At 37.8% G+C, this 27,406-nt stretch overlaps 2 protein-coding genes across 3 annotated transcripts; one reads left to right on the plus strand and one right to left on the minus strand.

Annotated features, from left to right (window-relative positions):
- Positions 1 to 58: 58 nt before the first annotated feature.
- Positions 59 to 15,591, minus strand: LOC139120514 (uncharacterized). Its single transcript, XM_070684978.1, has 9 exons — positions 15,329 to 15,591; positions 13,991 to 14,157; positions 7,657 to 9,192; positions 5,562 to 5,756; positions 4,288 to 4,545; positions 3,741 to 3,977; positions 1,697 to 2,134; positions 1,297 to 1,533; positions 59 to 998 (listed from the first exon to the last, which is right to left on the minus strand). The coding sequence occupies exons 3-9, from the start codon at positions 8,837 to 8,839 to the stop codon at positions 580 to 582; spliced, it is 2,967 nt and encodes a 988-aa protein (XP_070541079.1). The 5' UTR covers positions 8,840 to 9,192; positions 13,991 to 14,157; positions 15,329 to 15,591; the 3' UTR covers positions 59 to 579.
- Positions 15,592 to 17,506: 1,915 nt separating this feature from the next.
- On the plus strand, positions 17,507 to 27,007 carry LOC139120521 (uncharacterized). 2 transcript variants are annotated; one of them, XM_070684984.1, is made up of 3 exons: positions 17,507 to 17,654; positions 24,358 to 24,426; positions 25,244 to 27,007. In XM_070684984.1, exons 2-3 carry the CDS (start codon positions 24,406 to 24,408, stop codon positions 26,882 to 26,884), a joined length of 1,662 nt encoding a protein of 553 aa, XP_070541085.1. In that variant the 5' UTR covers positions 17,507 to 17,654; positions 24,358 to 24,405; the 3' UTR covers positions 26,885 to 27,007. The 2 variants fall into 2 exon arrangements, with proteins under 2 accessions (XP_070541085.1, XP_070541086.1); XM_070684985.1 differs by having other exon boundaries at positions 17,507 to 17,627.
- The last annotated feature ends 399 nt before the right edge of the window (positions 27,008 to 27,406 follow it).

Below are 27,406 nucleotides of genomic sequence, written 5' to 3' on the forward strand. Positions count from 1 at the left end.
TCAATAAAGTGCTCTGCAATGCTGTTCTGTAAAATCTGTACAGCTTGTTCCGTTTCATCCTCAGTAGAAGCAGAACAGGTCACAATTTCTTCAGACACCATGTACGTAGCTCTGAACTTTCTTGCCTTGAAGGTTTCATATATCTTCTTGGCGACATCTCGGTCTTCAGAAATTCCTTCACATTACTAGAAGCTGGTCTGAACTTTCTTACAGGTAGGCCGTTCAAGAGTCTGATACATGTAAACTTTTGCCTCCGTGATCTCACTTGGTAATCCCTCAAAAGTGACTCTCTGAGATTTCGATGCAACTTTAATTTGAAGTCCAGGAAAACGTTCAGCTGTAGCTTTTGAAAATCTGACCATCAGGAGCTGTTGTATCTGGAAAGGGTCTTTGATGTCCACATTTTCTGTGATTCTCTGTTTGGCTTTTTGAATTTCATCTTCAATGTCTTTGATAAGCTCCTCAATTCTGGTTTTGAGTATTGTGACATCTGCTGCTCTGCCAGTGATATGAATTGTGGATGACGTTTGGTCCATTTGCAAATCAACAGAATCTCTAGCAATAACCAAGGATCCAACTTCACTTTTGACCCGCAACCAGATACCTTCTAAAACTGTGATTGTGCCATCTTGTCCCCTGCAGATACTGAATTAAAGTAGACTTTGCATTCTTAGACCAACTTTTCACTATTTTGTGAAGATCCTTGGTGTCAGAGGTCAGTGTTGGCTTCAATAATACCTTGTCACTCTGTTCCTGATGTGGCCATTCAATATCTGTGTGAGCATCATGCAAAGTTTCTTTAAATTCTTCAGTGTATTGATTTTGTTTGGCCATGATGAACTCCATAATAAGAGGATCCACGTCGTCGGTGACAGGTTTTGGAATTCTGGGAGTTAGTTCACCACTGCTCACCATGTAACCAAGACTTGCATAGAATGGTTGAACAGTCACTTGTCTTTGGTCGATCTCATGAGTCTTATGAAGTACATTATCTACAACTAATGGGAAAAACAAACAGTTGGATTGTTTTCGAACAATTCACAGAAAGTATTGTATACTGATCAACTCAATTACCTTGAGCGATATCAACATCAGAAATCGTACATTTTCATCTTCAAAATCCTCAGAGGTTTCATTTTTTGAAAATCTCAATGACTGATATATAATTTCATTAATCTGTAGGCTTGAACAAATGACACATTGACTGCAGCTGCACACACTTCAAGATTTTATATTGATCACAAAAAATAAACCAGCAAAACTTTGCAGGGTGAATGTATCCAACCAGCATCTTACCTCTGCAGTCTTTGAAGAACACTTTAGCAGAATTCCTCTCTTCGTCAAGATCAACATCATCCACTTCTCCACCTCCACTTCTTTTCACACTTTCAAAGTACAGTGCCAGACTGTCTTCAGAAACATTGGGAGGCAAATCTTCAACCAGTACACAGTCAGTGTGATAGGCTGGCTGAACAGTTACTGTGGCTTGGCTGAGCTTTTTCTTACTTATCCGATGGGTGATCTTCTCAAAATCTGAAGACAAAATCATGCAGTATAAACAGTGGGAAGCAGATAAACAAATGTCTGTCTCCTCTCGACACGTGAGACCTAAATTGCTGTGAATTCCAGCTTAGTTACATCACAATTTATTAATGAAGTCGAAGAAATTTAAAGTACACATTAAAAAGAAGATTACCCTCAATATCTTCATCGTATCTGACCATCACTGTACCAGGTTCTTCACCAAAAATCAGTTCAGGGTCTTCCTCGATACGAGTGCAACTTTCCATATAAAGTAAAATAGTCTCTGCAGAAGTATCATCAGCTAGACCTTTCAAGATCATTGATGTTTTGTCTCTTGGCAACTCGGAGGGCTTTCTCTTCCTCTTCTCTTTCTTCATTCTCTGTATCATCCTGGCATTAGGATCTGCATCCCCAGAAGATGTATTCTGTTGTCCGTACATCTCTCCTTCCATTGATTGGCTGGTATATTGCCCACTGCTAAGTGACTGAGATGTCTCTTGATCTTCATCACAGCTGTCAATGCTTTCACATCCAAGGCATTCATGGTATGGCTGTACATCCAGTCTTAGATTATTCAAGTAATGGTTCCTCTCCAGAACTCTGTCAACAACTAAGGAAATATGAACAATTTTATGGAGATCGCAACAACACAGGTAAATTTCAAAGAAGCTATTGGACAGAGTGACTTCATTTACAGAATATTGCAGGCTATATGTTAGAGGTGATATGCTGACGAATAAAAATTCCCAAATGAAGATCTTGTGGGAGGTGCAAATACTATTTTAGTATAATACTTCTAAGTCAGTCAAGCAACTAGGGCAGCCTACTGTATGTATTGCATTTTTGTGACATTTCATTGAGGACACAAAGGCATTAAATTCTACCAGTAGGTAGCGCCTGTTTCATTTGTCAAACAAGTAATCATGAATTAATACATTCCACCTATCAAATGTCAGCTAGCAGGAAGTGATATAATTGAATCATTACTTTAACCCTTTTCCTGCCAAGTCCATATTTCACCACCAGGTCACGATGGTTAGTGAAACACAACATATTCCATATGATGTACTTTAACATAATACTGTACATTTGAAGGCTGTTGAAAACATAAATACTGTAAACTTGATTTTTTTGGACAAAAGATGCTATAACAGACCAAACCAAGTGGGTGACAATACGTCATGTTTTGGCTCAATACTGCTTTTTACTGACTTGACTGAAGGGGAAGTGATACAGTCTGGCAGGAAAAGGGTTAAATAATAAATTATAAGTGATTTTAAAAGTATTTGTGTAACATTTTGAATAAGAATTCAATTTTGGTTGTTTCAAACAAACATTTCATGGATAAATGTTTAAAGGCCCATGTGAAGTGGAACTTTTGTATCTCCGTCGGGATTTTACTTTAAATTGAAATAAGTTCTTGTAAATGTACTGACTGAAGGATGTGTTTATAGGTATTGACATGTGACCCAGGCGGTGCTTTGGACTTTGTATGTCACAATCTCTGACAAGTGTTATATGGTTATAGATAAATATGAACCATGATGTTTTATCTGAAAAGAGGTCAAAGGTCACTAAGCTTTGTTATCGGTTAGATTAGTTTTGGTACGCACAATGTACATTTTCTTGGTCATATTACTTGGCAAGAATTTATTTACCTCACTGCACACTGGATTTTGCCAAACTGGGCATCTAGTAAATGCATATATAACACATGTCCACATCAGTACGCTAAAAACATGACTAACACAGGATAAAAATATTACAGTATGTAAAATACTAAAAGACATGTATAACCAAAAATGAACAATTCTGGCTCCATCTCCAAGAACAAATGTGCCAAACATCAAAGTGATCAAATGAATGGTTTAACCATACCCAGATCACACACACACATATCCCCCCCCCCCCCCCCCCCCCCCCCCCCCCCCCCCCCCCCCCCGTAATTTTCAAGCAGAAGGAGATACTTCCCTACTTGTATGAGAAACCTGGAGAGAACACTGTAAGGGTAGAATGAGAATCCAGAACTACCATCTTATGATACAGATCTAAAGTGGTGCTTCCAACCGACAACTTGTGAGTTAGCTTCAGTTACTGAAAGAATTGCAATTTAGACTGATACCTCAACTCACATTTCCCAAAGGTTTCAAGTGCAAAATATGACTGAAATCTGTCTTGGTAATTTAACAACAGTCAACAAGATCTACATCACCTACCTCTGTAATCTCTAAAAGACACAACTGCCAGACACTTCTTTTTATTAAATCTGACATAGTCAACGTCACCGCCGCCACTTCTGGCCGAGTTCTCAAAGTACATTGTGACTACATCTTCAGTGACATTTGGTGGTAAATTCTGAGCAAGTATGCTGTCAGTCAGGTACACTGGCTCTGCTGATATTTTCACTTTGTTCAGTCTTCTCTTTGCAACTTTGTGGACAACACTTTCAAAATCTAGAGATCAAGAGAAGTGACGAACTATTTATTTGCACAACGACACATCAAATAACAAGTAAAATGTTCACTTAACCTGCTATTGTTTGTAACTGGATATATAGACTGCAGTAAACGTTTTAAAGGAATTGATGCAGCACAATGTAAATTAAAAACCTGAAGGTATAAATGTTTACATTAACATAAAATCAACATAAGTGAGAGTGTCCTATTCCAGACATGCAATGATTTTTTACATAAAAACTGTAAAATTTGTAATTCAGGTTTTGAATATTGCACATTACACAACTAATAGTGTAATACTATATACCTGGAATATCTTTGGAGTACTTCAAGAGCACAATGCCAGGTTTGTCACCAAAAAACATCGAAGGAGCTTCTTCAATACCAGTACGGCTCTCCATATACAGATCAATGGTCTCTCTGTTTGTATCATCAGATAATCCTTTCAGTAGGATAGCTTTTGTATCTCTTGGGAGTTTTCGTTTCTTCTTTCGTTTTGGAGCAAGAGTGACTGTCAGTTGTACATCTTGACACTTGTGAGAACGTTCCAGGACTCTGGGTACAACTGTAAATGTAAAAGCACTATCTATTATAGAGTAGCATACACACTGTATTCAGTTATCACCTACATTTTGTATTCCACATACTATGCCTCATCAATGAAAGCCATGATGGACATGGAGTCCATTGCAATATTTTTCCTTTGTTTGCTTTGATATTGTGGCCATAGACCCTTCAGAGTGTATGGCATGATAAATAATAACACATGACAGTGAGGGCAATATCAAACTTTGTGATCTGCCCATGGCATGGTGATCATGACCAAAATATTGATGATGCCTGAGCCACTGGTGAGGTTATCATCAATATTTTGGTCAGGATCATCAGTCCGAGGGCATGCCACAAATCGTGATACTGCCAATGTGAATTCATATGTTATTTATTTTATTACACTGAACATTTGAAATCACCACAAAATCCAGTATATGTACTCTGCGCATCGAACGACAGGTTGAAATGACATGCAAATTTTCAAATGACACATTTTATATATCTCGTGCAAGAGTTCTTGGCACAGTGCCTGTACACTACAATGCATGTGCACACTTCGAACTTGAGTTAAAATGCCAGCACATAGTGGGCAAGACTCGAGGGCAATAGCAAATTGAATCATGTTATATTACTTTTTTGGAATGTCAGCCTTTTAACCAATCATAAGATCATTTCTATAGGTGAGGTTTAATAATCATTTATCCATTCACTACCAATATGTTGTAAAATTGCTGTGCCAAAGATACTCTGAACGTACAGGATCTTGCCGGAATTTCACATCACTCAAAGTACACAGTGATTCAATGGCTCTGGGAAATTTCTGGCAAAAAGGTAGTCAAGGCGTTAGAGCTAAAGGATTGCAAGCTGTTAATCTATAACTGTCATTGCTAGTTGAGACACTTCGTGGTATCACAATGCTGGCAGAAACAGTTGAACTATGATAAACAAACGTGACTGTATTGATTGTCATTTCATAAAACAATTCAAATGAAAAAGCAAATCCCAACAAGCCTTAAAAGTTTTGAATACCTTCAGCAGATTCAAATGTGATTTGCAGCTTCTTCCCTTTATCCAACTCTTCAATGTTTTTCACAGGACCTCCTCCAGATCTTTTACTTTCAAAGTAAAGCTGAAGAATTTCCAGATTGTTTTTTGTTTTATCTAATCCAGTTACTTCAATTGTGTCATTCACAGTTTTTTCATCTTCATCATCACTTGGAGTATCTGCATTATATAAAAAAAAATAGTTTGCAAAGTTTACATTTAGTAGCATTTTGGGTGAGATCTTTATTTGAAGAGGTTGGTATAATGGTCGACTCCAGTGGATACAAATTAACTTGTCATCTTTAAAAGGCATGGAACAGGCGTCAGATTGTCTTGCCAGGAAATTTGCTTACTAGATTACAATTTCAATGGAAAACAAAAGGCTATGACACCTTCATAATCCTCTTACAGACTAGAACAAACTTGATCCCTGGGATTAAGTTTTCTACCTTTAAGGTACCCTATTGTAAATATGTAGATGAACAAAAGACACTAGGTATTATGGCAGTCTCAAAAACCAACATGTATCCGCTGGTTTTACAGACAACTGTTCCCATCTACTATTATAAGTACCTACTTTGCGTGGTTCAACCCTATTTCTTTTTCAGTTATATTTCTTGTACAAAACTATGAACTGATAGGCATAAATGTGATCATTTCTCAACATTTGACTTTAAGAAAAGAAATCATGAGGCACACAAGCGTAATTCAGTGTTTGAATTCAGCTGCAGGTCCAACATGCATGTACTAGCTAATCAACAGTAAGGAACTAAATGTGTTGAAAATTGATACTGAAGAAAAACCGACACTGAAATGACTATAAGTGCATCACTGAAACAGCTGTAATATAATCAAACATAAGGTCTACTGGTATTTTAGCAGTATTTGCATGGCTTTTGTTCAGAGGATTAATTACATATGTTTATTCTTTCAATTCAGTCAAGAAATCTTGAAACAAGTCAGTTACAACCTGAATACGACAGAGCCAATTGTTCAACCCATCACTTCACAAGAACCTGACTTAAATAAGGCTTACTGGTAGGGCCTTTAAATGCTACTGTTCAAGGTCATGGAGTCAAATCATATGAAACCTATCAGAAACCTCACTGTTGGATTGGCACCTTCCACTTGAATGGTAACCAAAAGTTTACATTTAGGGAAACTACTATATTGTCATGTCTAAATTTTATGATCTGCAAAGAGAAGCTTGTCAAAATTACTGGTGTGTGTTTATAGAGACTACAAAAGCGTCAAGTTCACAGATACACAGAAGATACCTGAATTGGTCTCACATGTCAAGAAATCTTAGGGAGATTACTTGGCTGTGCTTGTTGTGCAATCAATATTTTGTCATTTTTTTCAGATTCCTTCAAAGCATAATAAATATAGCAAATTCCATGTTTTGCTGTGGTTGACAATATCATATCATTTCCTGTAATTGTATCCGTATTTAGTTACGTAGACTAATTACTACCGGTATGTCTGTTATGATCTGGTGAATCATAAAATGTTTTTACATTTTATTATTATTATCATTATCATCATCATTATTATGATTATTATCGAGATTATTATCTCATGGATATTATAGGATATTATGAAATTTGAATCTGCTCTTATCACTAGACTTCAGGTCACATGTAAACCAGATCAATGAATTCTGCTCTCCTTTTAACTAACAGATGGGTATACATCAAAACAGCAGGGTCAAGGATTACAAATTGAGATTCTACAGCAAGCATTTCAAAGAGCAATTTTCGTCTTGCTATATCCAATCTGTGAGTACTTGACTTCTCATCATGTAAGATGTATTGAATTTGAATGGTAAATGCCACCTGCAATGCAACTCAGAAAAAGAACTATGCAGATATGTGATTACAGGCAAACTATATTGTTGGCTACATCATTAGAATGATGTACGATGAGCAGAATGTAGTTTACACATCATCATGGTAACACAATGTGTAATATAACAGTCTATGCATAGTGGTAGACACTTTTTACATTGAATCTGCTGAATGATTTATTGTCACTTGTCAAGGTTTCGCCTGGTTGCTATGCATTTATGGCACAAACTTACCAAGATGATGTTCTGTTTCTGAAAAAGTCCCTAATGGTTCAGCTGGTGGAGCTTCGATCTTACTCTGATTCTGATCCATTGGCTGTGGATCCCGTACATTGCTCTGAGTCTGATTCTGGAACACTGGTTGTGGTAGTTCTCCAATCTGGTTCTGATTCTGGCTTGTTGGTTTTTGTGGTTCTTGAATCTTGATCTGATTTTGACTGATTGAATCAAGAGGTTCCTTGATCTGTGTCTGATCCTGGCTCTGTGGATGAGGTGCCGGTTGAATCTGGGTCTGATGCTGGGTCTTTATACTAGTATGTAGAGATGTTTGCATCTGGCTCAGATGTTTGTTCTGATTCTCACTTGCTGAGCTTGGAGCCTGGAATGCTGACCCTCCTGAAATTTCTGTTGTTTTAGCAGCTTGCATAAGCAGTTGCTGCTGCTCAGTGGTTAAAGTCTGCATGAACATTTGCATGTAATCAGCTGGTGGTGCTCCATGCTGCAACAAGGGCTGTGTCTGATTTGGAGTCTGCATGATAATTTGCATGTAATCAGCTGGTGGTGCTCCATGCTGCAACAAGGGCTGATTCGGAGTCTGTACAACATAGTACTGTGGTGGAATCAGAAGAGGTTGCTGTGCAACCTGTGACATTGGCTGCTGTTGTCCAGGAAACTGTTGATGGTGAACAGGCTGGTTTTGCACAGTTCCATGATCTTGACTCAGAAGGGAGTTTGATATATCAGCTGTTTGCTGATTTGAAAGTTGTTGCAACTGTTCAACACCTTCACTGCTCTGATCTTCATTTTGTTTATTGGAGTAGCTTGGCACTTCTGTTCTTTCATATGTTTCCTTGGAATGGCCAATCATTTCCATTTTACCAGGATCTGATGTTTGCTCTGAATCACCAATCATTCCAGTACACTGGTGCTCAGAAGGACCTGAATGTTCTGGTAGGGTTTGCCTCACAGCACCGCCTGGAACACGCATCCCCATTTCCATCTTCCTCCTAAATCCAGGTGGTCCTTTGTCTCCCTTAGAAACTGTTTCTCCTGTCATTTGTTGGTTGCTGTGACTTATTAGTACCTGTGAATTCTGCTGGTAAGATTGATTCCAAATATGCCGAAGACCAAGGAGATCTCCTTCACTTTGTGGTACAGATTGAGGAAATAAAGCATAGGTATTCATGTCTACCATCATGTGAGGTGCTTCATTGGTTGATTTGATGATTGAGATGTCATCATCTGAGCAACTCCAATGAAAGTCACAGGTTGATTTGCTGATTGAGATGTCATCACATGATCAGATGCCACAGCATTCATTGGTTGATTTGCTGATTGACCCATGGTCGTGTAAGACGAGACATTTATTGGTGAATTCTGTTGCAGAGATGCCATTGTTGGAGCATATCTCAGGTCACCCAGTGGTTGAGTTGGGGCACCTATTACTGGTTGCATTGTACTGTCGGTCAAGCCAGCTTGATCATTTCCTGTTGATATATTTTGGGTTTCTGTTTCATTCACTTCTCCAATTCTATTTTTGCCATGTTTCTCCTGAAATAAAAAAATACACAAGGTCAGCTTTATTGTCCTTCTCCAAATAGATTACATTCAAGTTTACAATTGAAAGGTTGAATTTAAATAATAAAGTATGCCTAATTTTTTGAACTTGTAGTTTAAAGTATTTCCCATATATATTTCCCTATTTAATTGGTAGGGTCTGGTCAATGCTTGTCAATTGTCTGCATGAGGGTGACTTTTTGAAACATTTTCATTACAGGAACTATTGTTGGTATATCTGAACTTACATGTGCAAACTTTTCTTAGATGTCATCAGCAGAAGAAAGGCAATCAAAATTTGCAGCGGTTAAAAGAGGATTACTATGGGTTTATATGACTATGGTAATATTGACAAATGTTGGTGCTCAGCTTTGCCAAAGTATCATGATATCATGGCCTCAATGGGACAGTAGTTAATCATTATCAACACATTTAAAGGTCAGTTAAATGTTTAAAAGCATTACAATATCAATTTGAATTGTTTTTTTAATTAAAAAAATGCATGAAGAATAAATCATTCCAATGTTCAACCTCTTTTTAGCTCTGATAACTACTGTCGTTCTGTTACACAGATAAGCTACACTGTGGTTATTGGCATCAATTTTCATTATGATTTAATATGACCTTAGGCATGCGACCTACATCCATTGTGTGGTGTTATCACATCCTTTATATGCCATACATGACTAAAATGTACAAAATTAGCCATTTGAAATCCCCACTGTAAATAGTGTAATGAAAATAGTGTTCATGAATCTGTGGCTTTCGTAATCACACTAGTTTTCACAAATGTCATTGCCAAGAGGGTTGCATAGTATCATATTGGGCAAGTCTTTGGTGAAATGAAAGAGGCTGTGTTTTTCTTTCATTTTGAACTACTTCCTGGAAGAGTACAGTGATAGACAATAGAAGTATAGAAAAGCACAAACTGGAAATGATTGTCACAGCAAAATGGACCTTTGACTGCCAGTGACTTTCATGTGCTCCAGTCAAAGAACAGCCACACTACACAAAATAAAATAGACCCCTAAACATCCATATTTGATGACCAATAAACAAGTTAAGTGCCTAAATGTATCTGATATCACTGAGAGATTGAAAAGGTACAAAATTCAAATAAAGACAAAATTCATTCATTAGAAAATAATTTTTCAAATTTCCTATTTCATCTTAGCATTAATCATTCTCTTGCATTCAACATTTTGAATATAATTGTGCACAGTAAATTTTTGATGACAGTCAATTTTTGATGATCAACACTGTGTTATGAATTCATTAATCAACTGAATGAGTTTAATTTCAAAAGATATGTAAATGACTGAATAAGTCAATCTGAGAAATAATCAAAGTGAGACTTGAGTGGACACCGTGGGTCATCAGTATGTATTAGGGAGATGGTGCAGTGGCAAAGAATGTGAAATTTTTAAAAGAGTTACTTTCAGAATGTGCTTAGGAATACAATTCAGATAACATTCAGACACTCACTATGTGAGATAATATTCTGTATATTCCAGAAGAGTCCTTTCAGAATGTGCTTTGGAATACAATTCAGAATAATATTCAGACACTCACTATGTGAGATAATATTCTGTATATTCTAGAAGTAACAAGTCATTGACAATGACATAGTCCCCACTTGTAATAGGAGTATTAGTCTTGATGGGGCAGGGAAATGAGGTCAGAAGTATCACTGGAGTGTATATGTTCAGATCTATGGACACATAGGTCTATGTCATTGTTCCCATTTTGAAACAAGAGGCATGTCTAAGTTATGGTTCTAAATCGGGAAAAAAGATCAGACCTCTAGCTGTATTGGCCTGCCAAGAAATACATATGTGCATAATAAATGAGGTACAAGATGTGACATCTTAAGGTCTACTATCCTATCAAAATTGAAGCGTAAAGAACTTGTGGTTACTGAGTTATGCATATATATGCATATTCAAGGTCAAAGGTCATCAAGGTCACGTGACATTTTGTCAAAAAAATTGTATTGCTAAGTTATCCCTACATACCAAAAATCAGACCTCTAGCTCTATTGGCTTGCTCAAAATTAGATATGTGCATAATTAATGAGGTACAATATGTGGCGTCATAAGGTGTCCCATCATACCAAATATGAAGGGTGTAGCACTTGTGGTTACTGAGTTATGGACAAATATGTATATTTGAGGTCAAAGGTCACCGAGGTCACGTGACATTTTGTCAAAATAATTGTATTGCTAAGTTATCCCTATATACCAAAAATCAGACCTCTAGCTCTATTGGCTCGCTCAAAATTAGATATGTGCATAATTAATGAGGTACAATATGTGGCGTCATAAGGTGTCCCATCATACCAAATATGAAGGGTGTAGCACTTGTGGTTACTGAGTTTTGACAAATATGTATATTTGAGGTCAAAGGTCACCAAGGTCACGTGACATTTTGTCAAAATAATTGTATTGCTAAGTTATCCCTATATACCAAAAATCAGACCTCTAGCTCTATTGGCTTGCTCAAAATTAGATATGTGCATAATTAATGAGGTACAATATGTGGCGTCATAAGGTGTCCCATCATACCAAATATGAAGGGTGTAGCACTTGTGGTTACTGAGTTTTGGACAAATATGTATATTTGAGGTCAAAGGTCACCGAGGTCACGTGACATTTGTCAAAATAATTGTATTGCTAAGTTATCCCTTTATACCAAAAATCAGACCTCTAGCTCTATTGGCTCGCTCAAAATTAGATATGTGCATAATTAATGAGGTACAATATGTGGCGTCATAAGGTGTCCCATCATACCAAATATGAAGGGTGTAGCACTTGTGGTTACTGAGTTTTGGACAAATATGTATATTTGAGGTCAAAGGTCACCAAGGTCACGTGACATTTTGTCAAAATAATTGTATTGCTAAGTTATCCCTTTATACCAAAAATCAGACCTCTAGCTCTATTGGCTCGCTCAAAATTAGATATGTGCATAATTAATGAGGTACAATATGTGGCGTCATAAGGTGTCCCATCATACCAAATATGAAGAGTGTAGCACTTGTGGTTACTGAGTTATGCACAAATATGTATATTTGAGGTCAAAGGTAATTGAGGTCATGAGACATTTTGTCAAAAAAATTGTATGCTAAGTTATCCATATATACCAAAAATCAGACCTCTCGCTCTATTGGCTTGCTCAAAATTAGATATGCACATAATTAATGAGGTACAATATGTGGCATCATAGGGTGTCCCATCATACCATATATGAAAGGTTTAGCACTTGTGGTTATCGAGTTATGGACAAATATGTATATTTGAGGTCAACGGTCACGTGACACTTTGTCAAAGCGTCTGAGATATCTGCGTGAACGGATGGACTCACATGGATGGACTAACGGACTGACATGACCCAATCTATGAGCCCCCTGGACTTTATCTGTGGGGACTAAAAACTGTATCACTGCATTCTTTTTGCAATATGAATATGATGAGAAACTAAATTTTATTTTTCTTGGCCTATACATGGGAGTCTATGGACTGCCTTATACATGGGAGTCTATGGACTGCCTTATACATTGGAGTCTATGGACTGCCTTATACATGGGAGTCTACGGACTGCCTTATACATAGGAGTCTATGGACTTCCTTATACATGGGAGTCTATGGACTGCCTTATACATGGGATTCTATGGACTGCCTTAAACATGGGAGTCTATGGACTGCCGTATACATGGGAGTCTATGGAGGTGAAAACTAAAAAGTCCTCTAACACGGCCAAATTTGATCGCATTGTGAAACAAATCAACGTGCACCTGTATGAGGTAGAGTACTATCCTTGTACCAAGTTTGAACGAAATCGCTCCAGGCGTCTCTGAGATATCTGCGTGAACGAAAAAAGTCATAAAATATGCAAATGAGCAATTAATTAATAAGCCACACCCACCAAAATCTAATCAGATCTAAGTCTCATCATGATAATACCAAATACCAAATTGCATGACATTGGACCTAAGGGTTCTTAAGTTATGAGTGGAACAAAATCTGTCTACGGACGGACGGACGGACGGACAGACGGACGGACGGACGGACGGACACACACACAGACATTGTGGCGACATAGGACACCTTTGGTGCTTCGCACCACGGTGTCCAAAAATGTATCAGTTTGCCATGCATACAGTCATTATGTAGCAAATTACAGTGAATGATGCACTTTGACTGCCCATAACAATACCAATTCTTTCACTTTCACTTTAAATTCTATGAATTCATATCACCTGTCAGTTGATATAAATAGCAGCTACCACATGTGCAAATCTTTCACTTTGTATCAACACTTGATTTCTGTCAGCAACTATTTTGCTAGTATTTTCATCACCTTTGTATAAAGAAATATTTTTTAACATTGAACAAATTACAAAAAAGAGGCCATAAGATTAAAATCAGATGTGGAAATGTCACTGTTACCACATTCCATCTGTGCCATCTCTACATCAGACTATGACTGAAAGCTTGTACATTAAAATTAAATTCATATTTCTTTGGAAATTCCATGACCACTCTTCAATATAACAGGAATAATAGGTATCTACCCAACCTAAAAATTATACAACTTATGTTGATTGGAGACCAAATACATGTGGAATTAGAAAATGAGGGGTTCTGTAGAGAAAAACAGAACTTTGAATAGCAGGAAACCGTTGTGGTTAGCTTCCTATCTTTAATTCTGTCAAGAATTATTGTTTGAAGGAATGTAATATTACGTTGAGAAGTAAGGATTCAATTTCAATAGAACAGAACTTTTATCTGACCTCATTTGTACGATAAGGATTACTTTCATCATGGCCCCTGGTTTTCAAAATGGCGGCCTCTAATTCTGGTGAACATGGTTTCACAGTAAGCTTGACTTTTTGTCCACCTTCTTTAAATTTAATCTTGAGGGCTTTTCGTTCTGCTGAAAGAGCACTGGCTACTGCATCTGTTAAAAAAGATATGACACTTTTACAATATCTTTATCAACAATCTAAAACACTGGTGGGACATTAAGGGTTAAAGTTCAAAGCAACATAGTATTTGACTCTTAAATGGTTCTACAGTGAGACTGGACTGAAACATACAGATAGTGATATATGTTTATACTATATAATATATATATATATATATATATATATATATATATATATATATATATATATATTATACTTTTTGAAAGGCACATGGCTAGCTAGAAACATACAGACAGTGATACATATTTGTAATAATGTATGTATGTATGTATTAATATATGATACTTTTGGAGCTAAATTTGCATATTCCAAGTGAGGAATAGTTCACATTGTTAAGCAAGTGCAAAAATACTATCAGATAACTGTAGGTTCTCGATCATGTATTGTAACAAGATAGTCTTGAAGAAAACATGACTAAGGGGCTAGTTTGTGTCCACAATGATAGCAAGGTATGAAGATCATGTTTATGGTTCATCAGTTGCCTACCAAGGAGACTATTTTATATGCAAGGTCCGTAGTTTCAGAACGTACCCAACAACTTACATAGGCTGGGGTACTGTACAGTCTGAAATTATTATGGAGAGGTTATACAAACTTCTGAGGGTTTTGCCGCCACTTTTTGACACAGTATATCAGTTGGGCCCTTTAAAATTCGATATATTGCACACGGTGGAAGAGGCGTCTTCAGATGGTAAAGTTGGCTCACTTCGCTCTCTTAAAGGGACATTAGCTGTAACTTTTGACTAGTTTTCACTACTCTGTTTCAATGTATCAACTACAGAATTTTACTATAATCCGATCACCATGACCAATGCCCGGTGTCCTGCTTGCCAAAACGCCCTGTATATGTGGAATGACCATTGTTATTGTTGATAAATGTATTCTCGTCCGAACCCGAATACAAAACTTTAAACAATAACAATGCAGATTATACTCATATAGGGTATATTTATGAGCTAAATATTAGGACCATGGTTCATGGATTCAAACCAGAAACTGCAGATGATACACAGAACAAACAAAATAAAAAAAATGACCAAAGTTACAGCTAATGGATCTTTAAACGTCGGAGATTACGTTCCTCCATTGAAATTGAAGAGAGTATTTGCATCAAAGTGGGAGAGTAACCTAACTCGCCTTTACCTTTGCTGGATTTAAACACAACAACGAAGATACGAGATTTGCGAAGTTTGCCACTGGCACAAGGTGTCTGAAGAGGTTCATCAACTGCTTCAACAAGTTCGATTTCGTCTCCTCCTGATATGAACTCCTTCTGAAAATGAGCGGTTAACTTTTGTCGCGCGGTTTCAAGGCGTATGTCTTGCGGTACGCCTTGTACGATCACCGAATACTCCGCAATACTAGACTCAGAGGCCATCGCGGCCTGTCCGTCGCGAAGGTTTTATGGTTTAACCAAATGGCTATGGATAGATGTATTTCCAACAACTGAGGTGCAACCAATTTCCGGGAAAACCGTGCATGTCATACCCTACAATTGGTTAACTATATGATGACATCACTCTTCTATCCAATGAGATTTCATCTTCTACAAGGGAATTCCCCTTAGCCTAGTCCCCTGCCTCATTTCTACCGCTGGCTGCGCTGCTCAAGAAAAAGGGATCAGGGAGGCATGGAAGGTATATGTATCTCAGATAAACGACAATAATGAACCGACAGAAATGATGCCACTCGGAAACCACCTTTTTAAAGAAGAAGATTTGTCAAAGACATGATGAGAAACGGAAACTTCGGAGAAATACCAACATTCAACTCACATCAACTGCTATCAGAAGATAAAGTTGATGATTGTTCGACACAGTGAACGAATAAGTTGCAACAGATACTACACCTACGTAACAGATAAGACATCTCCAGCAAAGTTGTGCGATATATTATAGAAAAATATAATTTTTGATTTTCGAAAAACTAATACGGTACAACTTTTCTTACACCAAGAGCTTTAAAGATAAAGACTGAGAGTGAAGGAGATTACAAGCATGATACAGCTGAACAAACAGTATGTTTCGGGTCGGTGAGACTTGGTTGTAAACGAAACACGTTAAACTCACTTTGATGGTTACATGTAAAACTGCACTATGAATCTAACATGTTCATTGCTTTGCTATTCAAGACATCCTTTGTATATTTTTCGTTTGCTTTACTTATTTATAGCTGTGGCTCCATAGCTGTGTTGTTTTCGGACGGGATTTCTGCCTTTTACGGGCTGGTTTTAACTTTCACGTTTTTAACCCCGCCACCACGTTGAAGTCAAAACCAGCCCGTAAAGGGCAGAAATCCCGTCCGAAAACACCACAGCTATGGACCCACACCAACTTATTTACAGTTATGTAAACATGACACTTAGTGTTGATGGTAGACATATATCTACTATCAAAATCACTGTATTTGTGAATAAATTCTACTTGCTTGCAAAAAAGAGATATGGGTTATGGGTCAATATACGAGCGCAGTGATTGCATTGAATTTATTTCCAACTTGCTTACCCTCTCCTCAGCTTTGCCGTGAGGAGTTAGCACTCATACGTGTGTCCACCACTATCTCTAAATAGTCATTATTTACAGCCACAGCCATGTATTTATTTACTCTTATTAACTATTTGACAGCTAGAAAACAGAGACTGAGCAGTCATTCACATATTTCAGAGAATTACCTGACAGTGAATTTTCGCCTAGCAAATGTCGTTACCAAAGTAAAGATTTGAACTTATGAAGGCATCTTCGATCGGCCGAAGTTATTTTTTGAGAGTTTTATGTTTCATTTTGTTGGTTTTGGAATCCTGGAGTTCCCTCGATTGTAGATGCAAGTTGATGCGAAATTCTAATGATGTGAATGCTAAGGCAAAAAATGTTTCTGGTCCTTGACATTCAGCAAAAGTGATTCAACGATGAGATTTTCTTTTTCCGTTCTTTCTTTTTATTCCTAAGAATGCTGGTTTGGCACTATTAATGCAACAGTTATTGTCTTTTATCACTGGCTGCATAATACTTCGATCTGTTTTTGTTTTGTTTTGTTTTTTTTAGCATTTTTAGACATGCAAAACTGGGATAAGCTTATCAAGAATTAGCTGTGCTGATGAGTTGTAACCAAAAAAAAAGACATGACACGCAGGTTCTGAAATGACACTCACGATGATCAGAGACAAGTCTCCTTTTTTCGCCTAATGCATATATGACTTCCAAGTACCGGCTAATTATGTTATGACATCTTACTGCTATCCACTAACGTTGCAACGGTGTCAGTCCGGGATTCCCCTTTCGTGTGAGCATGCGCAGAAACAAAACGAAAGCAGGAGAGTGTTGCCATTCTTTTCGGTCGAAATGCCACAAATGGTGAAAGTCTGCTCATATCCATTGCAGTGTTGTCAACTGTCCGCCAGTGACGAGAAGAAATAACTCGAAACTACGTGAACGGAGGAAAGTTTGTGAGTAGGAATTAAATTCAATACAAGGTATGATCCCACTCATCATAACACAGGGTGCTGTCTCTTCCATAGCACAGGTGTGCCACACGTCGCTTAACGCGCTTCGCGATCGGTATTATTTCAAAGTAAACTTTCTCTGTTTTCTGTGAACACGGTGGAGGGACCGTGCTGTGAATCAGTACCGATCGCGAAGCGACGTGGCGCATACCTATGGCTTCACGGGCGTTATGTGGACCGGGTAGTTAGTATAGAGTGAGGCTGCATTCCGACGTTCTCAGTGTGCGTAGACTATGTACACGTATCCGAAATAACTACCACCCGGTCCACATAAGGCCTGTGGGTAGCTTGTAGCTAAGCCCATGGGGGTAATAGACGGATGAATAACATACTTATATAGCTCTTGGCTATTCAAGCTAGGCATCATTTTACAAGTGGTATAGCCACAAACTGATGACGTCAAATCGCCGTACACAAAACACAGATGCCTTGTAATTGCGGCACTGTGTATTGTGTATGGTGATTTGACGTCATCAGTTTTTGGCTATACCACTTGTAAAATGATGCCTCAAGCTATTCTTAATTTCCACGGGACATTCCAGTCTGAAAGGAGCCTATGAAATTTGCATACAAGTTCGTGTTAGAGAGCCTCGTTTTCGTTACGCTGACCGCCACTGCAGTGAGGGATAAAATACGGCGAAAGGGTGGTCTTTAAATATCGACGTGCAGCAAACGTACAATAGCTAGAACTATAATTTTTGCTTTCAGTTGTAGCATACATACTAATGATCTGTTTTCCTTGGGTAAAATCACAAAAGTTGAGAAGATTTTATTTAAATCGCTACAAAGTGGGTGGCGAGGTCGACCCGCCAAATGCGGAAGTAAACTTCACCTTTTTCGTAAAACAGCTCGATAATGACCTTAGAGGTCTTAAGCCAAGCCGAAAATTTCAGAAAATATTCATTTAACTATTATCAACATTTGGTGAAATTTTCATGACCGTGCGACCATGGACATGTATTTGCGGCAGTGTTGAATGTTGGCATGCAGTTACCATATCGCTGTATACGTAGATCTCGAGGGTCTATGAGTATACGAACACCCGTTACGCTACGTACACTCCACGCTGTTTACCGCGACCAAACCACTTGTAGTTCACACGGCGCGGGTGTTACACGATTAATCTTTCATTTTTTTCAAAGTTTACTCCTATAATCTCGGGTCACTGATGTTATATATAAATAAAGTATTTAATTAATGTCACATTATGACCATCAATACTTAAAAAAATTTTTTGCTAGTTGCATGAGTTATAAAATGTGCCAGTCAAGTTCGAGCACACACGGTAATGCTAGCAGGGATGGCCGCAACGCGCAGCTGCTAGCTGTTTACCGGCTATCATTCTAGCCGCATCTATATTCACGTACTCGTGTGCGGTATACAGAGTAGCCGTATTTATCCACGGAGATTTTTTGCAGTCGATGTTATTTCCTACAGTTTTGTATGCTTGCTAGCTACTAGAATGCGAAAACGGAAATAATCACTCATAAACGAAACAGCACTGCTAGTCAGTACGACGTGTGTCTACCACTATACTACGTGTACGGCCGCAGACAGTGATAAACGTAGCCCTTCTGTCACCGTAGTGTTTTTTTTCCATTTGCACTGTCCACGACTTTACCGAGAAGCCAGCCAGGCAGATTGTGTTGGCCAGTGAGGTAACACAAGCTTGCAGTCTTGCTTCCTCGTCACAATCATTGAAAACATAAACAGAACCGAAAAAATCTGCCAAGTTAGCCGGTGAGGACCGAGAAAGAGCTGAAAGAGTTTACGTGTACACTCACGCTGCGCTGTAGGTCGCCATGTTAGATTTAACACATGAACGTCGCTGCATAGTCAACTTCAACGAGACTTATTTCAAAAACGGAGGCTTAAGCCACTGAGATTTTTTCAGATCGTATGGACCTACTCAAGATACGTCCCCTCCCTACTTCTCATGGAAATTTGACTTTGATATGCTTTTGCGGCAGTGTTTAGTGAACGGCATTTTCGGTCGCTCGAAAACCATGAAAATAAGGCTAACGCAAAAAACGAATCGATAAAACCCCATAAAAAATCATCGGCGAACACTAACTAAGAGTACAATTCAGCCGCTAACTGGAAACAGGACGGATGCTAAACGAAGGCTGAGATATCTGCGGATAAAATTCTGGCGAAAAATGCCATAACCGTCACTCACTGGCTAGAGGGCGCTGTTCGAATTTGAACTAAATCCCTAATTATGCATGCAAATGAAGTACCCTCCTTTCAGACTGATTCCAAGACGCTAATTAAAGCCTCCTTGAAGTAGCCCAGTCAGTCAGCTATTCAAGCTATTATAGCTAGCCAGTGTCAGTCACTTCCCATCCGACGACGATCTACGAAACGTTCCGCTAGCTAGCTATCGGATGAAGCTGGCTACCATTTTAACCAGTGACCTTTAAGCTTGCCTGGCTTGGCTAGTTAGCTATTCAAGTAATTACCAGCTGGTTTTACCACAGTAACCGCTTTTAACCATTTTCAGCTGGCTATTGGAATTGCTACCAGCCAACTTGTGATGACAATTGCATTGATAAGGCCAGGCCAGTTACTGAGTTAGCTATATTCAAGCATGGACCTAAAAACAGATGATTCAAGCTAGTAGTTGTTTTGGCCTTTATTCAGTGTTTATTAGCCATTTTAAGCTAGTTATTACTAACTAGCTACCATCTAACCTGAGCACAATCGTTTGAGTAAGCCTGACCCACAGGCACGTGGAGTGTTCAGAGAAGCTGGCCATTCTCTCTGCATATACCACAATTGGCAATTCCATCAAGCACCTGTACGTGGCCTGACCTTCCTATGTAGGAAGAATGTCAGCATTGATTGAACCCAGATAATAATATAAAATCACAGGGCAGATTGAAATTAATGGTCCAGTATACTAGCATTATTGTTTAATTGTAGTCTCTGTTTGGAAAGGTTTCATTTGATTGCAAGTGAGGGCATGCATTTTTGATTGCAAGTGAGGGCATGCATTTACACAAAGACTTTATTTTATATTCAATTTGCTTGTTAAAAGTTTTCTCATTATCTTTTGTTCAGAGATGTAAATATGCATATCTCTTTGCAGCTGACAAAAAACAGCAATTTTGATTTGTAAATATTAAAAAGAGAATGCAAAATCAGAGAATATATGTAATAAGCAGATAAGTTCGTACAGCAGAAATAAACAACATAAGAAAATGGAAATCCCACTGGAGCAATGGTGTTATTAATAAAGATTGTACAATGGCAAAACTTACAATGTTGAAGGATAAAAGGTTTACAAAAAAGCCTTGATGGTGTCACAAATGTAAGAGAATGTGTTCAGATTCTGTTTGACATGAAATTTCTGAAAGACGAACAAGATTTCAATTGAAACAGCCCTCTCTTTGCAAAGGTGATGTTTTGACTTCATGTATTTCAGCATCCCTTGTAATGTAAGAGCAGCTTTTACAGGTATTGACAAAGACCCTGGATTGCTCTCAGGTTTTTGTTGTAGCCAGTGCATGTACGTCATTATTGATGAAATAATAAAAAGGCCAACACAAGCTCCAGGGTGTATGATAATGCAGAACTTGTAAACTTTCATTGACAGCGAAGTCATGTCCTTCCTGTTAAAATTCAATTAATTGAGACATCCAGTACAGTATTATGTCATTTGGGTATGCCTGATATTTTTCTTGAGATCAGCGGCATGTGTCAATTGTGGCAGGGAAAAATCTGGTATAAATAACTCAACGGATATCAAATAATTTTGGTCTGTACAACTTGAATGCACATTGTGATATAAATTTGTCAATTGTGAGTTAAATGCACAAATTACAGTATGTACAATGTTATGGTTTTACACATTTTTAAGTAATGTTATAGACACAGTGTGGAGAAAGGAAAGGTGTACTCGACCAATTTTCTTCAATCTTCAAACAATCTTTATTTATAAACCCTATGTTTCGGCAATACACAGATTGCCTTCCTCAGGGTAAAAACTAATAGATAAAAGCGGATAAAATAGAATGTGTCAAAGGAAGGTGGAATTATGACTACAGGAAAGTAAAATCATGATGACAAAACCTTACAAAGACTTCAAAAGGTGATAAAAAATACAGTATTCAGAATAAATACACTGGAATGATGTAAAATACAGGAATAAAAATGAGGATGTGAAAATCAACATAGGTAAAATGGAGAGGGGACTCTACTAACTACTACTATCAGGGGAACCCTTAAGTAAATGTTGAAGAGACGGAGCAACAAGACCCCCTAACTGGAGAACAGAAAGCTGGGGGGGGGGGGGCTTACAGAAAAGTAGAAGAGAAATCACCCTTCTTTTCGGTTGATTCCAATGGGTGACAGCGTTTCAAGTGTAGTAATGTATGAAAGTTCAGTTTTTCTTCTGAGTTGGGTACTAATAGAATGCATTTTACAAATGCCGCTTACTTGAAAATGAGTAAGGTTGTGTCCGGGTTTGTTGAAGTGTTCAGAAATCGGAGTGGATTTTCTGTGCGAATAGTATAAACATGCTCATATATACGTCTTTTAAACTCTCTTTTCGTTTCACCAACATATTATTGAAGACATTTTCGACAGGTGATAACATATATTAGGTTGCGTGTGTTACAGGTGTTGTTGTTATAGACAGTCAGAAAAGAAATACAGTTATGACCGTCTAAAATGTCGTTGATAGAAGTGGAGTGACTGGATGTATAAGAGAAGATATGAGGTTATTCAAAAGTGAATAATGCAACGAGAGAGAATTCAGTTTTTACCCAACGGTAGAATGACAAAATAGCTGATCACTAGCATAAAGAGTGGTAGCATCTAAAAACAGCAAATAGCTTGAATGGCTGAGTAGCCAAGATGTTCACTGCCACTTAAAAAAATAGCTCAATAGCTGCTAAAATATCTCTGTAGCGGCTAATAAACAATCTTAATAGCTGCTCATCTCAAAGTTAGCTATTTTGACAATCCTGCAATGACACCTTAGTTGAATCTCACAAATTCAATAGACAATGGTGATTAGTGGGATTACACAGATTGTCATCTAATGCAGTTGACACTATAATAGAGATGCAGGATAATCTTGACAAAGACTATTGAAATGTAGTCTACTCAATGCAAAGTCACAACATCTAAATCATATACATGTATCTTGTCTTGCCAAGCAGGGCTCAGGTACAATGAGTGTTCTATGTGTTATACACATGTTTTACACAGAAATTTAATGTTTAATGAACATTCCAAGTGCCAGTGGGGTGGTAGAGAGCACATGAAAGTTAAGTCACACCTTTTCCAACCAGCCAAGAATCAACTAGCCCAATTTCAACTCACCAGAAACCAACTCGTCCGATACAAAATCGCCTGTTGTTTGAGATGTAGTAGTAATAATATAGCTTAAATTGTGTTATAGATTCCACCTTGTGTCATAAAGTTTTGCAGAGTTGACAGGCCCCTGTCAAAAATTGGCTGTTTACACGCAGTACGCTTTTTGCCTAAACTCATCACAGCGATACAAACTGCTGTTCTTCCACTTATATGTAGAACACATTTTTCTCCCATGTAAAAATTATTCTAGTTCAAATAAATCATATATTAATTTGTACACAGTACCGAAAGCCTTCATACGCGGTACCGTATCATCCTAGCAATGGCATTGATTAGCTATATTCTGCGATTGTCATTGTCGATTTCAAGTACCATGCGTCATGAATATCGCATCTGACAGACCACATATGCACATGGCGACTGTGGTCGGATGTTATTTGTAGTCGATGATTTGGCAGAACGAGGTAGTCATAAAAATCAGAAATTGGTTTCGGGCAAGTTGGTATTGGGCGAGTTGGTTCAAGGCGGGTAGGAAAAGGTACAAGTTAACTGGTACCTGTGGGGAGCCTCCCTCAACCTAGGCCAAACAAAATAAATAAATTTTGTGTTCTGTGAATTTTCTCTTCGTACTCCCAAAGTATAGTTAACTGTTCATCATTCACTTGGAAACACTGCCTGTATTTGTAATGTGTGCATCAAATTGTTAACAATTTGGGTAAAGTGATCCATATTAAAGTGGCTCTACATGTGTGTATGAGGAAATAATTTGAATACTGGTCATTTCTGAATGCTCAATCTTTCATCCCATATTGCCCTGTACAGCTAGACAATGACAGACTTTGATTCAAACTATTGGTGGTGAATGGGTTAAAGGAATAGACTATGAAACCAGATACAGAACAAAAATACCAAAAAAATGTCAAAAGTTTCTATTACTCATCCCTTTGAAATAAACACTTCGTCAGCAACTGCATTCTTGTTTCATTACAAAGTGAATGAATTCATTGTAAACAATGTTTGGGTGATGAGAATTTACTCAGCATTCACTGTCATAAAATTATCAGGTACTATACGTAAAATAGGATATCCCTGACACAGTCCATAAGTTTAAAAAAAATCATGTCTTGCTTACAATATTAAGTCTGCAGTCAGAACAAAAATGCGTAATATAAGAATATAAGTCATCATAAAACCTGCTTAAATGTGATTAATTTTGATCAGTCTGTATTTGTAATGGCAAGACCCAATTTAGTCCACTGAGCTGAAAATGAAATACCAGTGAATAAAGTTGGCCATCAATAGATTTGTCACATTTTTTCATGCAAAGTTTTCTTTCTTTTAATTGCAGTTTATGATAGAAACACAAGCTGGGGTTTCTTGATTGAGTGGTTGCAGTATGTCTGACAAATTTCCAAAGGTGAGTTTTCAAAATAAGTTAATTGAACTTTGACAGTAAAGCGGGTAGAATTATTGCTTAGTTTTGAGCAATAAAAGTACAATTTCAAAGTTGTGAATATACCTTCCATGTAATTTCCAGTCAAAGCCTGCTCTGTAATTGTAAAGATGTGTGTTAAAGTCAGTAAACGTCAGAGTTCCAACATACCGGCAAGTTCACTTGAAAATACCGCAAGGATTCACGAGGACATTGGTGCATTCTATTGCCTGATATGAAGCTGAGGGTGATGAGCGGCACAATATCCTTGTGCATCCTTTGCGGTATTTTCGTAATAACCCTATCATACTATACTTAAAATTCAAAACGGCCACCCTCTGTGTTCTCTCAATGAGGAGCAATTAATTTTTTTTATTTCAAAAAAAAATGAGATGGTAAAACTTTACTTACTCCTAAAGCTTCAAATAGTCCCCACAAGCCATACACCACAAAAGAATTGTAAAATTTGAAAGGCAAAGTGTGTATCCCAGAGGTGCATTTTTATATTCACTACAATTTTAAACCATGACAGCTCCCACTCATATGTATGGTATGGCATCAAGCAGATAGGTTTGCCTGTAGCAATTGGTATTTTTAGAATCAAAAGGTGAAGTTAGTGACAATGATCAGCAAGTGTACCATTAAGTCAATAGAGAAAATAAAAAATAAGGTCATTGACTGACACAGGAAAAATGAATTATTGTCAAAAAATTTTCATATCCCTCTTAGGCATGAAGTTGTTTGAAAATTAAAGCTACAACATGCCTAATGTTACTTACAGTAACTTCTTGTTTTTCTACAGCCTCTGGTAGACCTACATGCAACATTATCACAGAATCTTTTGAAATGTGTTTGTAAAAATGATGGTGATATTTCAAAATTTGTAAAAAAATTTCAAAAGGAAACTGGGATTGTGTTGGAAGAGAAAGATCCAAACTTGATCATATCCTCAAGTGATTATCAAGTATTTAAAAATGCTCAAAATTATCTTGAAAAATTCATGGAGGATCACCATGCCAGTGAAAAATCAAAAGAGACAAATCCAGTCAAGCCCAGTTTCAGTAGAAGTTTATCACTGGACCATGAACACAAAGGAAAAGAACCAGCTTCAGCAAGTACTAAGTCATTGAAAAGAAGCGACTCTTACAATCCGCACAGTGATTCCAACACAAAGTCTTCTCCTTCAGAAAGTGACAGAGATACTGATCATGCATTCACTGTGAACTCAGATATCTTTGCATACATCAAACATGTACATGGAGAGAAAGTGAAGAACATAGAGAAAAAACATGATGTGAAAATCAAAACTGTGAGGGCTACAGGTACAGATAGTAGTTTACTCATTGAACCCAATGAATCAGGTTCCCGTAATCAAAATGCTATCCATGAGGCAAAGAGAAAAGTTGGTAGAATGTACCAAGACCTCTTTCCCACTATCAAATGTGATTCCTTAGAGTCAGCTAATGAATCACTCTTGATGAAAGCAGCAGCTGAAGCCCAGATGAAGCATCCTAATGTATTCATCAAACAGCAGGGGAAGACAAAAATTGTTTTCTATGCACAGGAGCAGGGCTACATCAAAGCAGCCCAGAATATGATAAAACGTTCTCTTGGCATTGAGGTGCCTGAGTCAGATCCTGAAAGTGATGGTGAAGAAGATGCATCAGTTGATAGAAAAGATGTACAAACACAACAAGGTAGAGGTCATGGGTCAAGACAATGGACTGCTGATCATCATGGTGATCACTCAGCATCAGCTGGTGACTGGGAATGGAAGTCTGACAGAAGTTCTAGACCCTCAGAATATCAAAGTGGTGTTAAGCTTAATGGTACTGTTAAAGAGTATCGTGGGCGTCTGCATATTACTACTTCAGAGGGAATCAAGATATCGGTGTATAAAGATGACCTGACAGAACAAGACACAGATGTTATAGTAAATGCAGCCAATGAAAACCTACAGCATGCTGGTGGGCTTGCACAGGCCATCTTACGCAAAGCAGGAAGAGAATTGCAATGGGAATCTGATGATTATGTATCGTATAAGGGATCAGTGAAGGTAGGCAGTACTATTCAAACAGATGCTTACAATTTGAAGTGTGGAAAGATCATACATGCAGTTGGACCAAAATGGTATGAGTTTCGTAATAAGGAAGACTGCAGAAGGTGTCTTCAGACGACATTTCTCAATTGCCTGCATAGTGCTGATACAGAATTAAAGGCAACATCCATAGCCATACCAGCTGTAAGCTCTGGAATCTTTGGAGTTCCAAAGGACGTCTGTGCAGACACACTCTTTAATGCAGTGGTTGAATTTCTGAGCAGTAGCAGACGACATGGTTCTTTACGGGAAATACGTCTTGTCAACATAGACAGAGAGAGCACTGATCTCATAAAGAAGAAGTTCAAACAGAACACCCAGATGCCTGGTTCATATGGAACATAGGTTTGAAAGTCACAACTGCATACTGCCGTGTATACTCATAAACTGCACTGATCTGTAAACACACACATTTTCATGAAGCAATGTCTTGTTCTCCTATCCCTATTAAATCAATCAAAAAAGCTATTACAGTGGTATGTTGAGTTGATGTTCAGAAACCAAATAAGTTGTTAGAAGATGTCACGCACACATCTATGTATAAAACATTATCTGTACTATTCTTTTTTGGAATTGAGGCATTAACAGCAAAAATTGACCTAGCTCATGTTTACATGTTGTTCTACCAAATTTTAAAGCTGAACTTCATGTAAATGTTTTCCCATCCAATGAATTCATGGGTACACTTCCTCCAAAACTTCACATGCTGATAAGAAACTTCCTGAAAGAGTTTGCCACCTTCCCCACATGATATGTTAAGTGCACATGGTCAGCCACTTTTCTGATTACCTGTGTAATGAGATAATGAGACATTGCTAGGGAATTGGCAGTCGGGAGTTGTTTATCTTACTAGTAAACCATGCATGT

The sequence above is a fragment of the Ptychodera flava genome, chromosome 20, assembly GCF_041260155.1.
Source record: "Ptychodera flava strain L36383 chromosome 20, AS_Pfla_20210202, whole genome shotgun sequence".
Taxonomy (NCBI): Eukaryota; Metazoa; Hemichordata; class Enteropneusta; family Ptychoderidae; genus Ptychodera; species Ptychodera flava.

Excerpts from the sequence above, each read along its gene's own strand:
- LOC139120514 (XM_070684978.1), bottom strand. The coding sequence starts at position 8,839 with ATGATGGTAGACATGAATACCTATGCTTTATTTCCTCAATCTGTACCA. Across the intron at positions 4,546-5,561 it reads CACATTTGAATCTGCTGAAG|TTGTACCCAGAGTCCTGGAA; the intron begins GTATTCAAAACT and ends TTACATTTACAG. Across the intron at positions 3,978-4,287 it reads GTACTCCAAAGATATTCCAG|ATTTTGAAAGTGTTGTCCAC; the intron begins GTATATAGTATT and ends CTTGATCTCTAG.
- LOC139120521 (XM_070684984.1), top strand. The coding sequence starts at position 24,406 with ATGTCTGACAAATTTCCAAAG. Across the intron at positions 24,427-25,243 it reads TGTCTGACAAATTTCCAAAG|CCTCTGGTAGACCTACATGC; the intron begins GTGAGTTTTCAA and ends GTTTTTCTACAG.